Source organism: Mytilus californianus, unplaced genomic scaffold, assembly GCF_021869535.1.
Source record: "Mytilus californianus isolate M0D057914Y unplaced genomic scaffold, xbMytCali1.0.p SCAF_5, whole genome shotgun sequence".
In the NCBI taxonomy this organism is placed as follows: domain Eukaryota; kingdom Metazoa; phylum Mollusca; class Bivalvia; order Mytilida; family Mytilidae; genus Mytilus; species Mytilus californianus.
In genome coordinates, this window is record NW_026262701.1 from 79,699,859 (window position 1) to 79,717,408 (window position 17,550).

Below are 17,550 nucleotides of genomic sequence, written 5' to 3' on the forward strand. Positions count from 1 at the left end.
TCAAGTTAATATAATTTAGCGTATAATTGTTTTCTTACTAATATGTCATGGCTTTTGAATTAAATGCTAAACACGATATTGTGCTATTGTTTCTATGATAAAAAAAACTTTTCTCAAAGGCAAAACATTTATTAAATCAATGCAATGTTTATTCATATATATAAGTATTTAAGAAGTCGATGAAGTATAAACAACTGATGAGCTTTATCACCAAATGAAGATCGCACACGTTGCAAAGTTAGTTCGACAATTTTGATATTTAATCTACCGAAATCTCTTCAAACACGAACACTGGACTACTAATGAATAATTATAATTTAATTTATTCTTTAGAGTCTAATTTAGTTAATAAGAGTCTATATACATGTATGAGCTTTCTTTTTTAATACGTTTTATCACTATATATATGAGTAAGCTCTTTTAACAAAGAAGTTTTATCACATTACTAAAAGGGACTGACATTGATGAAGGTTATTTGTTGAGCCGAAATATTTATCAATACGATTTCATTTAATCTGAATCGTATATATTTTTTTTTTATCTTTTATCAATATCGTTGCATCAATTTTAAGACTTGTATTTATATATTTATATTATTTTGTAACACTTAACATACCACCACATTTTCTTGCCAAGTATATTTATCTTTTTTGTTTTGATAATTCATTCTTTAAAATCTAAATTAGTAAGACTCTACACGGAACACAATTTGATCTTGTTTGGGATACTTATATTATCATTTGTTTGCTGACAACAGATTCACAATTCATTAAATGTAGTTTCTCCTTCGCCATGGTCGTCCGAATGTGAAGCATTTCTTTTAAACCAAAATCCTTAGGATAGGTAATTTAAAAATCTAGATATAGATAGCTCTTATTTTTTTTTTAGCCACCAATATTTGAAAATAAATGCAATATACAACTTAAGAACAATATTCAAATTGTTATTTTTATTCAATAATTTGTTGAATACATTTCACTGACCAGAAAGTTAACTATATGTGATCCATATATAAATATATGACAATAAACGGAAAAAAAACTGTCTGTTGTAGTTACTGTGATCACCTATGAAGATCTGACTACCAGACATTTTTTTATTTATTATTACGAAACCACACCCTTTAAACCGCCATATCATTCCACGTGCATATGTAACCTATATATTTAAACCCAAAATATATAGAACCCTTTATACAATTACTCTGACCAGTTTTTAACATGAATAATATAACTATTATAGAGGGAAAATTCCTAAGACTCAACGAAAAATATTTTTTGTAAGGTGGAACACAACGAACTAAATTGTTTTGTAATGTTTAGACTGAAGAATTTTATATTAAAAGTAAGTAATAGTAAAAGTGCAATGATAAGTTAATATTAAGATTAAAAGACCTCCGAACAAAAAGGGATGTTAAGATCCTCGAGCCCGGAGTGCGAAGGGGATTTTAACAGCCCTTTTTGTGAGGAGGTCTTTAAATGTCAATATAAACTTATCAATGCACTTTTACTGATTACAAACCATCAAAAATTCAAGAAAATATTAAGAAAAGTCACTTGCATATCTTTATTCCCCTAGCATGGACGAGTCAAACTCGGATTCAAATTTAATGATAGATAAACAGTACTCAGACTGATATATACGAATAACAGTTACTTAATTGCATCGAAAACGGACCGATTTATTGACAGTTACATGATTTAATATCAAATTATTAAAAATGTTAAGCTCCAAATAAACATCGTGTGGTTGTTTTCTAAAACTAAGAAGTAAATTTATATTTTTAAACTTCAAATTTTCAAAATAAATATTTGTATTTCATAAATAAACCCTTTACAGACCTCATTTACAACTTACCAATGCATGTCTTGCACAAGAACTTTTTGTTATATATATTTGACGTCTTTTATCTGTCAGTAATAGTCAAGAAATAGATTCTTAAAGACCAGACCATAAGAAAACAGTAAGTAAATTTTTTTAAACATCGTGTTTATATACAATTTCCTATCAAACAGACCCATATGCATATGTATATATATATATATATGTCTTTAGTATATTAATGCAAATGTTCATTTAGGATTTGATTATGTACTTTGCGTACGCTACGAGACATGCAAATGCGAAATAATTACAATGCTCTCTGTCAAGTCCCATTGGGAATAAATTGTTTTTTGTTTTTGTTTTAAAGTAATGTAGGTTTGACTAAGGGGTCACTCTCTATGTGATGAGTGGTAGCGATCAACCACAGGAAAAAGGTTTTTTTTTCGAGCTTAAAAATATATATCGGATATGATACAATCAAAGATAACCATGCATTTTTGAAGATTACAAAAGTGGAGAATATGTAAATGTTTTCGTCAACTTTTATATTAAATGTATATTTGAAACGATTGCCTGCACATTATATCTAGGTTGAGAAATAAAGATGAAATATATCTTAAGGATGTTGAGTAAGTTAAAAGTGTCTGAATCTAATCTCATTTCGATATTTTTCACTGATGCAATTAAAACCACAGTCGGAAATAAATAACATATTTGTCAAATATATTTTTTCTCCATGAGTAGCATAATCATGAAAGCTACAGGTGAATTTTTTTGTCAAAAAATATAGGAAATGGGTATTACTATGTTTTTCTGTTATTCCAAATAAATAAAAAAGGTGGGGAACTGAATGTCTCAGCTGCTCATTCCTACCAAAAATTTTTTCTTTTGTTTCACTTATCAAGATAAAAAAAGATTAAGAACTTAAAAAAACTAGTTTAACTCTGCAATGTTTTACGTCAAAAATTGGTAAGCGAATGTCTTTTTTTTATTACAACCGATTATAACTTTTTGTTCTCCAATCTTATTATTCTCTATTTAATTTAATATTTCACAAAATATTTTCTTTACATCCGACAGTGCTCAACACACCGAGTACTGTTATATAGAGTTCAAAGTGTGTAATGTTTGTCTCGTGTGAACGAGGATGTTTTTCGTCAACTTTTAAGTAATTCCTTTTTTTGCACTTTGCTATTTTGTCTCTACACTTAACCATCATTTTTCTTTTCATGAAATTTTGGTATAATCAGTACTTTGCGATGAGCTCGCCTATAAAAAATTTCCCATCGCGAACCAATTTGTTTAGAGAAGGTCTGTTTCAAAGGGGATGGGTAGTCGACCGACTCATTTTAGTAGTTATTGTTATTTAGCAACGATTTTTAGGGCGAAACCGCCAACGGCAAAATAAGATCTACACACAAATAAATGATCTAAATCAGTAGTTAAATCCTATTAGGAGTTATTGCCATTTAATGACGATTTAAATCATCATGGTTTTTGTGATTCTAGCAAAAAGCATAGTAGACAGAGATAAACTGAAATCAGCAAAGATAATCTGCAAATAAGTCAATATGACCGAAATCGTAAGTCGACTACACAATAGGAATCATTGTTTTTCAATAGCAAATGAACCCATTTTGCGTTTTTGGCACCAATGATAGTCATACAAATGATTGTTTGTTGGTTAACCTGTAAACGATAGAGATTTAAACAACGCTACAAATTAGTCACAAGGCTGAAAATTATCCGTTGCCTTCAAGGACGATTTTTACCCGTTTCTTTTGTTTTCGGCTAAGACAATTGAAGATAGAAAGAAAGTTGAAACAGAAAAACAGTCAGGAAGACAAGATTTACAAAGAAGCAAAACGGACAAAATCGTCAGCTGATTTATTTATGGAAACTATTGCCCTTGAAGGATATTTTATCCGTTTTTGCCTTTTAAAAAACAGTAATTGATACAGATAATCTGGAAAAATATCTGCAAATGAGTCAATATGCATGACTGTGATCGCAATTTGGTTTAATTTAAAAGTTTTTGCCTTTCATTCCCCCCATCCCGGTTTTATACCCCTTCCTCTAGCTTCGCTGGATAGAATACACTGTATTCACATTACCTTTTATTTGGATGTTAAAGAAAGCGTCATAGGTAGTACTGCAATAATCCGACAACACTTTTAACATATGTCATAGTAAACGTCGTAGGTAGTACTGCAGTAATTCGACATCACTTTTAACATATGTCAATCTGTATATTTCAAATGAGTACGTAGACTACTTTTAAATGAATTTAATAGGGACTGTTGTATAAAAACTTTCTAGATTGCTACTTCATCTATCCAGCTTATTGAGTCATATGTGAGATTGTAGACTACGTTATCTGAACAAATTATAAATGGAAAAGACAAATGAGTTAGGAAAAGCTGAAGTTTACGTTTAACTAGCAAAAAGAAATGAAACGTCTTGTATATCTTCTTGTTTAGCGATTTCAATATGACCCTATTACTGGGCTTCAAACACTTGATATAATAAATCGGTCCCATTTTTGTCACTGGGCGCTACTTAACCCTTTCACATTTGTCAACCCATGACTTCTCTCGAACAACAATAAACTCTTGCTAAAGTGGTGCATCCGTTTGTATGTGACGAATGTATAAACACGCAGTCACATTCGGTCAAAATAGAGACGTTAAATCCGATGCCCCTGAATGATTGATTTCTCCCTAAAGGTCCAGTTGCAAACATCTCATGCATACTTAGGGCGAGATGCAATGTGGGTCGACTGAGAACAAACGTTAAAAACCTTACATAGACACTAGTCACTTGAATCATATAATCGTACGTTGGAAAGAGGTAAAAACTATACTAGACAAGAATAAGGGCAAGCCTTGACCTATGTAGTAAGGTAGGCTCCCCCTCAAACCCATTTTCATTTTTTTCACTCTACGATAGATGGATGCAAAAAATAAACAGAAAACGAATTTGAAAGCCACCTAAAGATGTAAGTAAGTAAGATTTTTACTTAATGTGTATATCATTTCCCATCGCAGGCATTATTTTTATATGTTTTGGACAGATTTGAACTTAAATACCGTCTAATATTTAAATGGAGATGATCAAATTCACATTTATTCTTTGAAATTGTAAATAATGGTTTTTTTCTTGATTGCTTTATTTACCATCCCATTTTGGACCCCTTGATTCCAAGGGGGCGTGTCTAATTAGTCACGTCCGATTCACTTTTATTGAATAAAACCTCAACTTAAAGACCTATACCTGATTAATAAGTTCGGGGTACAATAAGTAAACAATAGAGATCCTTTGTGAAATGAGATCGTCCCAGGTATCTTAGAGAATTATTTTGCGTTGAATAACAATGAAAACTTGACGCAAAGGTTTGTAAAAGATAAAAAAAAATATTCTGTGGTTTTATATGTTTAGCAAGCTTTAATCAAACTTTTCTATTTACTAATATTAACTGATAGCATGAGTCACACAGTGTGCCCGTGACCTCATACGATATATACGGGATTAGTAAATTTCATATTGGGTGAAAGCGAACTCGAACCCCATATGGAATGAACTTGCCCTGTTTTTTTAACCTTTATTGTGTTTTCTGCATATATTTTCAATCGTTTATCATCAATTTCTTCATCTCGTCTTGGCGAAAAGTTTTCTTTAACGTCATGTTGTTTTATAAAAGGACGTAACACTGCTACTAACTGTGTATTAAAATAAAACAGGCCCACTATACCAATATAAATACGGGTCTCTACGTGTTCCCTTTTTACAAATGATATTCCTAGAAATGTGTAAGAGGTAAGGTAATATTGGTTATTATGTGTCACATATCTTGGTTTAAAATAAATAGTCTATTATTTTCTCCGAAGGTAATTGATAAATACTATCATTGTTAATTATACTCAACAAGATAATTTTGTGGTTCATGAATCGTTACCAAAATAAAATGTTAAAAAACGATTTAACTTACAAGAGTTAATTATTAGTCCAATAGTTATGTTTGCAGATAGCTTGAAGACTAATAATAAGACTTGTCGCACTAACTTTGAAGCAAAATAGTATTACAAAAACACCGAACTCAAAGGCAAATTCAAAAAGGGGAAGTCCATAAAAACTGATAAAATCAAACGATTATTCAACGGAACAAGTGAAAAGCAACTGCATATTCCTGAATTGGTACAGGCATTTCTCGAAGAAAATGTTGGGTTAAACTTGATGTTAAAGAATACGTAACATTACTTAATTTATCCTTACCCTAGTTTCAAAATATAATCATCTAGTATCTAAATTTTGTTCGTACCTTTTCCTCCTGGTTTTAAAATGTAAGGTAAACAAAAATACTAGTGTACTGTTTACTTTTGATTCCAAAATTAACATTTTTCATTACCCCAATGGTATGTGTTCCCTATTTTGGAAAAAAGAGGTCTACTTATAAATCAATGGGAAAGTCGTCGAATAATGCTTATACCTGTACAAAAGATTGACAATGTCATTCCTTATCTGTCGGATTGTAGCAATAAATAGAGGACTTTAAAGACACATCATTATTGCGTTCTAATCAAAAGAAAATAAATTTTGCGATAAGGTTTACCAATTATCCAAATGATAAAATAATTACAAGTAAGAATCCCCCCCCCCCCCCCCCCCCCCCCCAAAAAAAAAATACACGAGTACATGTGTGAAATGTATTTTATGTAAATATTATTTACATTATCAGACACACTATTTGAACTGCTTGCAATTTTTTTTTAGATATGAAGCTGCATTGCAATCTGTTTTTGGTCGAGGTGTTACTGTTCCATACTGGGACTCTTCGTTAGATGAAGCCATGGGAAATCGACAAGCAAGGACAATTTTGTTTTCAAACAAATATTTTGGGACACCTTTTGGCGAGGTTACCGATGGGTTTTTTGCAAACTTACCTGGGATGAAGATAAGACGTAATATTGGTGCGACTGCAGCACTCATTCCTAAGAATGGAATCGCGGCTGTTCTAACAAGAACAAGTCATAGTCAGATTGTACGTAGGGATCAACGCAGGTATTATTGGGAAGGCTATCACGACAGGGTACACCGTTGGGTAGATGGAACAATGGCAAGCGGGACCATTGCTGCATTCGATCCAATATTCTGGTGTCATCATGCATTTGTTGACTACGTCTGGGAATTATTTAGAAAACGTATTTCAAATGCTCCTGCAGATTATCCATTAGATTTTGAAGAGCATCCTCCAGAGGGTCAAATGAGATTTAACAGTTACAAATACCGACCAAATCCACCAATTACAAATAGAGAAGGTTTCCGTAATAAATATGCACGTCTCCGACGATATGCTCCCGCGCCATCATGTCAAAACCTGTGTTCAAATAGTCAAGATCTATATTGTAACGGAATGAGAGATATATGTGTATCTCTAGAGAGAGTAAATGGTGAAACATTTGCACAAGATGTGGCCGCTTTCCCTGCTTTTGGTGTGCCTCAAGGCCCAGATTATACAACCTTACAAGCTATACAACAAGCAATATTACAAGATATGCCGGCTGGTATGCCTCTTAATTTGTTTGATGTAGATGAAATCGATCCTAACACTCGTGGTCTTTCTGTTTTTGACGTTTAAAAAAACTGTTGCAATAATGTTAAATAACACAGGCACATGCTTGAATTACCTTACTGCGTTTTTCTCAATATGCCCATTGTTAACCTACTTAAACGAAAGTGTTAGTGTTCTCAACGAAATAAGGTAAACAAGGTTCGTTAACTGAAATTAGTTTTTCTGTTCCGTTAGTGATAACCAAAAGTCCTCTTTCCTTAGTTACTGGAGTTGAACAAATACAAAATAGAGTAGGAGTTGCGAATTGTGTTTTACATTTATTTAATCCATTGCCTCAGTCCATCTCTGTAAGTATACAACTATTTCATTTCCCACTCCAGGATTTCTCTCTGTTCACATATCCTTGTACAATTGTATTCATCTTATTTTCAATCAAATATTTTTGGTCACTGCTTGATCAAGTTCCCAACGAGATTTTTGCAAACTTAACCGAGCGAAGTATTAGGCGTGAAATCAACCAAACGGGAGCATTAATGTCCAAAAATGCAATTGCAGCCGTGCTATCTAGAAGAAGTCACAGCGAGACAATGCAACGCAATCAACGCAGGTCTTGCTGGGAATGCTTTTACGACATAGTACATCTTTGGGTAGACACAACCATGAGAAGCGGGACCTTGGCTGTATTCAATCCAATATTCAGGTGTCATCATGCATTTGCTAAATACGTCCGGGAATTGTTTAAAAGACGTATTGCAAATTCCCTTGCGGATTATCAATTAGGGTTTTCATCGCACCCACAGAGGATCAAATGCAATTTAACAATTACAGATACCGATCAAATCCAGCTATTACAAATAAAAAAGGTAACAGTAACAGATATGCCCGTCTGCAACAATATGAACTTTCTCCCTCATGTCAAAACTAGTGTTCGAATAGTCCAGACCTATTCTTTGGACAAAATAGAGATATATGTATCCCTCAAGAAAGCAGTGCCTGAAGAAGCAGCTGCGTTAACTGCGGATGGTAGGCGTGCGTTTTAGGATTTTGGTGCTTTGGGTGTTGGTCCAAACCCATTGATTTTGCTTCTTATAATCTTACAGAAAATCCAACAAGAATTATACAAGATATTCCGGCTGGTTCTCCTCTTAATTTGTTTACTGCAATCAAATCGATCGATCAAAACATTCGTCCTTTATTCTGTTTTTGTCGCTGTGTTTATATTTTACACAGCATGTGAAACATCAGGCCACATGCTTGAATCGAATTACTGCGTCTTTTTAAATATGCCAATTTCTACTGACTTTAAAGGTTGTATAAGTTATGTGAAAGAAATGAGTTAACGGTTTCAGTAAAAATAAAAGAGCTCTCTGTTTTATAAGAGGTGGACTCATTTCCAAAGAAAATGGTGGGTTGAACCTGGATTTATAGCTAGCTAACCTTCCACTTGTATGACAGTTGTTTATTGTTTCTATGTATTGACAAAAATGTTATTGTATATTGTTGTTAATGTTTGACTTTTGTTCATCACTTATAGTCCAATTTTATTATTTTTTGGTACGTCGTGGGCATTTGTTCATGTACAGATCTTTTTATTATTTTTATCAGGTCATTCAGGAGCATATGTCAACTTTGGTTATTTGTCTTGTTTTAATGTTATGTCATTTGAATTCTTCATGGTGTTCTGTTTTTTCAAATTTGAGTTAAATCCAATTTATAGTTTTAGACGTGCTTACAGGTTCAGGTTGTTAATTGGATTTATCTAAGTTTAATCTTATGTAGGAACATGGTGGCTTAGAACATTAAAAAGTAAAAAAAAAAAAAAAAAACGAACTCCAAGGAAAATTCAAAACGGAAAGTCCCTTAACAAAGAGCAAAATAAAAAGCTCAAACACATCAAACGAAGGGAAAACAACTGTCATATTCTTCTTGACTTGGTACAGGCTTTTCCTTATGTAGAAAATGGTGGATTAAACATGGTTTTATAGCTAACTGAACCTCGCACTTGTATGATAGTCGCATTAAATTCCATCATACTGACAATGGGTGAGCAAAACAAGCAGACATAGGTCAAAATGTGAAAAATTGGGGTACAGCAGTTAACATTGTGTTATAATCTTAATCATTATAAAAACAAACAACTTAAAAAGTTAAAATCATTTTTGGGAGAAGGAATTTTGGTTTACCATTACACAAAGTGTAGTGTTGCCTGATGAATCGTTTGTTCTGAAGGTTTAACTCAACAGTAGTTTACCGATGTTCAAATCTCATAAATCGATTAAGGAGACAAACGGGGTAACAAACTACAGCTGAGAGAAGAGCCTGAACTCTAAAAGAAACGAACGATTCGTTCTTAGTAACAACACTTAAATTAATCGTATTGACAACACATTGTCAGTTCGAATTATCTTAAAGTTAGAAGTGCTGCTGTAGATGATGTTATACCACTTTAAATTCAGTGAGCCCATTTAAATCCAATTTGTTTGTTTTTTTAGCCTCTCACTGAATATATTAAAATTAAAATAAATAGTGTAACAATGAACTGACAATGTGATGATAACCTTAAAACAATGCTTGGAATGATTTTTCGATTTCATATTGTTGGACAAGTTCAAGTTTGGAAGCAATTTCTTGATTACCTTACTGATCCTTAAGATATAAAACAAATGATTTTTGATGCTAGTTATTTTCTTTGATGCTACTTAAACAAGAGAGTCAATCTATTACATTCGATATACATGTCAGATGATATGAAGTAAACGCCGATGAGACAGCAACACAACAACGTAACGATTCTAGAGAGGACAACTGACGCAATTACTATACCAAAATTCATTCTTCTAATCATTAAATATGCAGCAACAAAGTATTAGTTATCTCACTTATCTAGATAAAAATGAAAAGATATGGTACGATTGCTTATGAGATAACTTCCCACCATTGATCAAGCCAATGACAAGAACTTAGAAAATAAATCACCGTACATGCTTTAACAACGTGCACACCATTAGTACAAATAAAACAACGCAACGGAATGATAAAATGTGAAACAATTCAAACTGAAAACCAAATGACTGATTTGTGTCAAAACAATACATGCAGAACAATTATCACTGACAGCAACCAACTAGCCGCTGTTCGTAAATGTTCCTGTCTTAGGGCTGAAGCATAAAAAAATGGAACATTTTTTGTAAACGCCTAACCATTCCAAATTAATTTTTCAAGCCGTTTCAGCAGAAACCCTGGTGCATACCAATTAACACCGGTAATAGAAACTTACATTCACAATGACTGTAACGACCAGAATTTCATTTTGACATTTCACATGCAAAAAGACGTGCTGTTTTCCCAGCTTACCATTTTTAAAAGAGATACGAAAGATACCAAAGGGACATTCAAACTTACAAGTCCAAAATAAACTGACAACGCCATGGAAAAAACGAAAAAATATCAAAAGACACATATCAAAATACAAACACAACATAGAAAACTAAAGGGGTGATCTCAGAGGCCCCTGTTGCTAATACAAGTACACATCCGGTGATAAGTCCTATTCGGTAGGTTACCTTTACCTTTAACGATCGGACTGAATCCTTCCATTTATGGAAAGAAAGTTTCGGCTTCTTCAATGACGAACTACAAGTTTAAGACTTTGAACAGCTAGATCTTTACTATATAAGTGTATAACTAGTAGTTGTTTCCTCAAAGCACCCAATCTGGAAATTAAAGTGGATAACAAGAGTCTTTATATAGAAACATTCGCATGATGTTGTCTTTCTGCCGATCGTGGAAATCTTTACATTTATCAGGACAATAAACCAGAGTAAGAACGATCTGACTTTCAATTTTGGTCAGAAGTCTCACCACACCAATGAATGATTCGCCAAGAATCACACCTCAAGTCTGGCTTCAGTCTCAGCGTCCATTTAAGCCGTTGAACAACATTCGATTTCCATTAAGCAACGAAATCTTTTAATTTTGCATAAATAAGTCGGAGTTGCAACACACTCATTACATGCAAAGAATGTTGGAGCAAACACAATACCACATCACTAATTCAGTCATCGGCAGTGTCTCAGTCTAGATTGCCCAGTGACGATAAAATTATCAGAGACCTAGTAAACATTCGTTAATTCAACAGTTACAATGTTAATTAAGGAATCCTACATTCGGAATTTATGAATGGTTAACATTTATGTCCACACAATATTAAGTTATAGTGAAACTATGAATTAGCTTAATAGTAAACTTTAATACGTTTGATCCATATCATTTCCATTACCAGAAATACTCTTTTATTATATGCTCAATGTACTGTAGATGTAGATTTTATGCCCAACAAACGCACAAATGACGTTAAATAACGTCACGTAAAACCAAACACTTTGACGGAAAGATAACGATTGGAATCAAATGTATTAGTCTACACTTTTCGATGTATACTAATAATACACATCTATACTGTGTTAATTTATAATATGTATGCGTCAGACGATCTTTCTGTAGTTTTCCTCACGAGGAACGCTCAAATATTGAGATAGTTTGACCTCCAAATTTACAGAGGCAATGGTCGGGCAGGGGGCTGGGTTGTCAAGTTGGATTGATTCCGAGAAGGTACCGATGTTTTGCTAATGCAATAGCATCTTTTTTTTATATCATTATGAGGAATTTAGTATAAACTAAAACAGCTGTTTCAGTTTTTTTTCTATAATAGTCCGGTTGATATGCCCTTGACCACGTTAAGACTCCCAATATATAACAGAGATACAATTTACATTATAGACTATCCTTTGTGGCTTTGAATCACTTTAAACATACATACGTTTCTTCTTTCCATGGAATGTAAGGGTCCTTGATGGCGGAGTGGTCTGAGAAGTCGAACTACTGTTTCAATAGCCTGTCAACACTGAGGTTATGAGTTCGAATTCGGCATGTGGCAGGTGCGTTCGATTCCAATCTTATTTGATTAGGATTGTCAGTTTTCCTACTGAAGGTCGGTGGTTCTGTCCGGGCACTCCGGTTTCCTTAATCAATAAAAACAGACCGTAAAGAAATAGCTCAATGGTGCTGAAAGTGGATTTAAACACCAATCAACCAGTTCATGGATTATAAAGGTATGTATAAATTGCACCCTGATAGACATCCCATTAATGAATTTACTCGCCAGGAAAATCATGTGACCAGATACATATGGTTTTATACAGGTAAAGTGGTCAGGCAGTGCACACCTAGATTTTGTGGTGAAGAATCTTTTTTTTTTACTTAATGTTTACTGATTCAGGGTTATATCTTGTCTATATACCAGCTTTGATAAATGTTTGGAATTACTATAAATTTTCACTCCTTTGTACTATGAGCATGAAAATTATTTCCTTTCTCCTTTTATACTGTATATACATCACACTTCTGGCACCTGTACATGAAGAACACGAAGTTTTATCGAGCACCAATTTTATAGTTTTATTGTTGACATTCACCCCACATGTACCAAGTTTTAGAATAGTTTTATTGCTACACAAGAAATTTCTTGGTGTTCCTAAACGGAAGGTTATACAGACAGAAGAAGTATATCTAACAACAAAATTATTTCATTTACCTGTGTTTAAAATTATTGCAAATGGCGGAATTTTTTTTTTTAAGGTTGATGTTTTTCTGACATTGTTGAACATTTCACAGCGGTATAATACTTTTACTTTTGTTATTCATCCCTTATTAATATTAATTTTGTATTTACATTGTATCATACATCAAGTTTATTCGTTCTGTGTATGTTAATTTGTGTTACTGCGTCTTTTGATTGAGTTAAGCCATTTCAATTGATATTTTATAGTGTGTCTTTCTATGTTGTGATGTTACACTATTATTTCAGATAAGGGTGAAGGTTTGGTACCATTAAAACGTTTAAACCTGCTGCAATTGTTTGCACCTGTCCTAAGTCAGGAATCTGATGTTCAGTAGTTGACGTTTGTTGATGTGGTTCATAAGTGTTTCTCGTTTCTCATTTTTTATATAGATTAGACCGTTGATTTTCCCGTTTGAATGGTTTTACACTAGTAATTTTTTGGGCCCATTTATAGCTTGCTGTTTGGTGTGAGCCAAGGCTCCGTGTTGAGGCCGTACTTTGACCTATAATGGTTTTATTTTATAAATTGTGACTTGGATGGATAGTTGTCTCATTGGCACTTATACCTTATCTTCTTATATCTGTATAGTCTGCTGCAGATCACTTATATTTGGTGATATTTTCAGGACATCGAATTTTAAAGGAAAATATATTGAATTCATTAAATCAAGTGCACACTTATCATAGAATTCATGTCTGTAATATGAAGGTTTTACTTCAAGTATCACATAACTTAACATTAGCAAAATTCTATGAAAATGAGGTCATTGTCATATTAATCCTGCCAGACAGACATGTTCACCTTACAATCATTCAGTACACCAAATCTAGTTGACCTATCGCTTATACATGTGTAGTATCTGAGAAACAGACTAAGTTACAAAAACTTAACATTGTCCAAACAATGAAAATGCGGCCACGGTCAGATGAAATCTACCTGACGGACATTTACAGTTTACAAACATTCCATACATCTAATATAGTGGCCCTATTTCTTATAGTATCTGAGGAATAGACCAAACCACAAAAACTAAACATTGTCCAATGTACCATGAAGTTGAGGTCAAATGAAACCTACCAGTCATACACGAATACCTTACACTCATTCCATACACCAAATATAGCTGACCTTATGCTTATAGTAACTGAGAAACGGACTTGACCACGTAACTTTGACCTTAATCACTGATTCATGAAATGAGGGCGAGATCAGATGAACCCTACCTGACAGACATTTGAAGTTGCAAGGAAACCATATACCAAATATGGTTATCCTATTACTCATAAGTGAGTAGTTCACTTGACAAATAAACTGTATTCTCTTTTCAAACAGTCACTGAACCATGAAAAGGGTGTCAAGGACAATAGAAATATGACAGACGGAAAATTCGTAACATAAGGTATCTGTATACAAGGTATGAAGCATCCAGGTTTTATACCTTCTGAAATATAAAGCTTTAAACAAATAGTTTACGCCATCGTCGCAGCCGTCGTCGCAGCCGCCGTAGCCGCTAGATTGCAGTCCCTATATCTCAATTACTGCGACTTTTGTCGCAGGCGAGACAATAATGTCATCATGTACAGAAGCAAGGGACTGATTTTTTATGATTGCAACTACGTGATCCTTGATGATGCACTGAATCGAACAAATGTTTTTACTTGTGGACATTTCTTATAGCTAACCCGTTTAAGGGCAGATTTTTATTCATAGTTGTTCGGTTAAAGTTTGCATTTGAACTTTGCGTCACAAGGTATTGTATTTAGAAAATTTTCTGCGCAAGTTGAATCAGAAAAATGTCATCTACATGTTTCATGCTTATGTGCTCTAAGGAGACACAGAAGGTTCCTTTTTTGGATCATCGGTTTGAAATAGTTACTTTGCTCATGTTGCTTGGCGATGATGTATTGGTAAGTTTTAACATGGAAAATTTCTTCAACTTTGATTTTTCCTTACGATGAGTGAAATATCTCTGTATAAAAAGCGATTTCCATCAAACCAATGATACAAGAATAACAAATCGTTTCAGCTCTTCGTTATTAGTATTAATTATTCGGCCAGCCCGAATTTTCTACTTTAGTTAGAAGCTGCTTAAAATTTAGAAGGTGAAGTTGCAATGTTAATTTTTTCATTAATTTCATTGAAAATCATTAAAAGGTACACCACTGTCAAAGCCAATTTGAAATTAAATGATGTGTAAGTACCTAAACACGTAAAAAGCTATGACAAAAAGGGACTTAAATTTGATAGTCTAATTCATCTTAAGCATACAGCTCGCCATAAGTTATGCACCACCCATAGTTTTATCAACAGGAATTTTCAAATCAAAATTTTAATATTTTTGAACAAAAATCAATCGTGTTGACATTGGTTGAATAAAAGGTAAATCTTATTTAATGTAAAAAAATATTATGCTATTTGCTTTGTAAAGGCAACCATCAACTTTACGTTAAAACAACAAGTTCAAATCACAATAAAAAGTTTTAATTTGTTCATCATTTTCACTAATTTCAAATAATGATACAATTTTCAACTTTTCGGAAAACAATAAAGTATACATTTACTGTCAATAACGATAATGCTATCGATATTGTGTTTAGCTTCCGAGCGTCCAGTAGAGATTTAATACACGTCTTCTCATTCTTTGCACCAGTCGTCGTAGCATATACTGTGGAAATCTCAGCCATTGCTGATAATACCAAACCATCAAATCCGTTGTTGTTGTACAATTTGGTTGTCTCTGGTTAGGTTTATATAAATACGGCGATAAATACCCGTTCATGTTCAATGGGGTTCAAATCAGGTGACATGGCCGGACAAGGTATAGTGTATATTGATTCCGACGTCAGGATATGCGATGACTTTCGTGCATGATGAGATCTCGCGTTGTCATGCTAACCCATGATTTTCAAAATGAGGCAAAACTATGTGGTGTTCAGGATGTCATCCTGGTATGTTTGCCAATTCAGAATACCGTCAATAACATGCATATATAGCTTACAGTCATGGGAAAAACATCTCCACACTGTTATACCGCCACAACCGAATAGAATGTTATAGAATGTTATTGTCCCGATATGCGATGTGTCTTTCTCTCCAAAGACCTGTTGTGCCGTCGACGTGCTTCAGCAATAAACGACTTTTATCGGACTGGAGAAAGAATTCTCCGGTTTCTTAAAGTCCATAGACCGTGGTTTCTAGGCCACTGTCATGACTGTTATCTTTCTCTGTGGTAACTTAAAGTTAATTCTGGGCGCTTTATTGGCCTCCGAGCTCGTAGACGGAAACAATTTAACCTACGTATCAAAGTCTGCAAACTTACTCTACCCCAATAGGCCAAATTCTACGAAGCTGATCAGCAGAAGAGAAAGATTTCAATCTTGCTTAGCGGGGAAAGATTTATGTCTTTTCTTGGAGTAGTTTTACGTGATCTGCCTGTTCTAGGGCGGTCTTCAAATGACCCAGTCTGTCAGCACTATTCTATGGCAATTAACACCTGTATTTGCCATACCTACAACTTGCCAGCGTTCCGCAAAACTCAGTTTTACTCTTGCCATCTTAAAGATTTTATATCAATGGCTTATTCAGGTGTAAAAGCTAGTGCTAAAATCATTTGTGCTTAATCAAAACCAGTAACGCAAACAAAAAAAAAGACAGGTTTTTAAACTGGTTTCGACAATTAAATTGTAATCGATTGACATTTTGCCTGTATCCAAAAGTTACCTATTGTTTACAGTTTTAATATATTGTATTTGTTTTATACAAAATAAAAATATATCGAAATTAAATTGGGTGGGGCTTAACTTATGGCGGAGTATATATATAAAATATGGAGATATGAAATCCATCCTCGAAGATATATTCAGAGACCAAATGGCGTAGATGTTAGCAACTACAGGTCGTATTTAACAAAGACCCAAACTAATACCGCATAACAAGCTATAAAAGGCCCCGACATACCAAAATGTTAAACAATTCAAATGAGCAAACCAACGGCCTGATTTATATACAAAACAACAGATGAAAAACAAATGTGACATTCAGTAACATTCGATAATCACAGAATTACTGGCTCCAGACTTCAAACAGGCTCATACAGAATACTAGTATGGCGGGTTTAAGCATGTTTGCTGGTGCCAAACCCTCCCCTAACCTGGAACCGTGTTGTAACAGCTTAACATAAAAATAAACTCTAAAATCAGTTGAAAAGGGCTTTACTCATCAGATCGATACAAAGCAAGACAAACAACTAACAAAAAAAAAAATAAAAAATTAAGACACAAAGTACTGATTTAAGAGTACTCATTGTTATTGAAAGCTAGTTGAAAGCCTAATACGAACTAATTAAATAAAATCATGCACCAATGACAAAATATCCCTCAGTTGAAATATAATGGATTTAGTGTAAAGACATATAGCAATCAAGGAAAACATTGACGCAATTACGACGTGCGTAACGTCATAGCGAACGAGTTGGGGTAAATAAATACCGTAAGATGGTTAACCGTTGACAGCACTACATAATACAGATGTAAATCA

General features: G+C 33.7%; 1 protein-coding gene across 6 annotated transcripts in view; it reads left to right on the forward strand.

Annotated features, from left to right (window-relative positions):
* The window catches only part of LOC127703090 (tyrosinase-like protein 1), a 186,036-nt gene that overhangs the window by 103,189 nt on the left and 65,297 nt on the right, over window positions 1-17,550 (forward strand). For 2 of the 6 annotated variants that reach the window (XM_052207510.1, XM_052207506.1), the window contains exon 4: window positions 6,595-7,512. The exons of the other annotated variants lie outside the window; for them this stretch is intronic. In XM_052207510.1, the coding sequence (XP_052063470.1) occupies window positions 6,595-7,459 (865 nt within the window). In that variant the 3' untranslated portion in view covers window positions 7,460-7,512. Of the gene's footprint in view, window positions 1-6,594; window positions 7,513-17,550 lie in introns of those variants that run through there. 6 annotated transcript variants of the gene reach the window in all.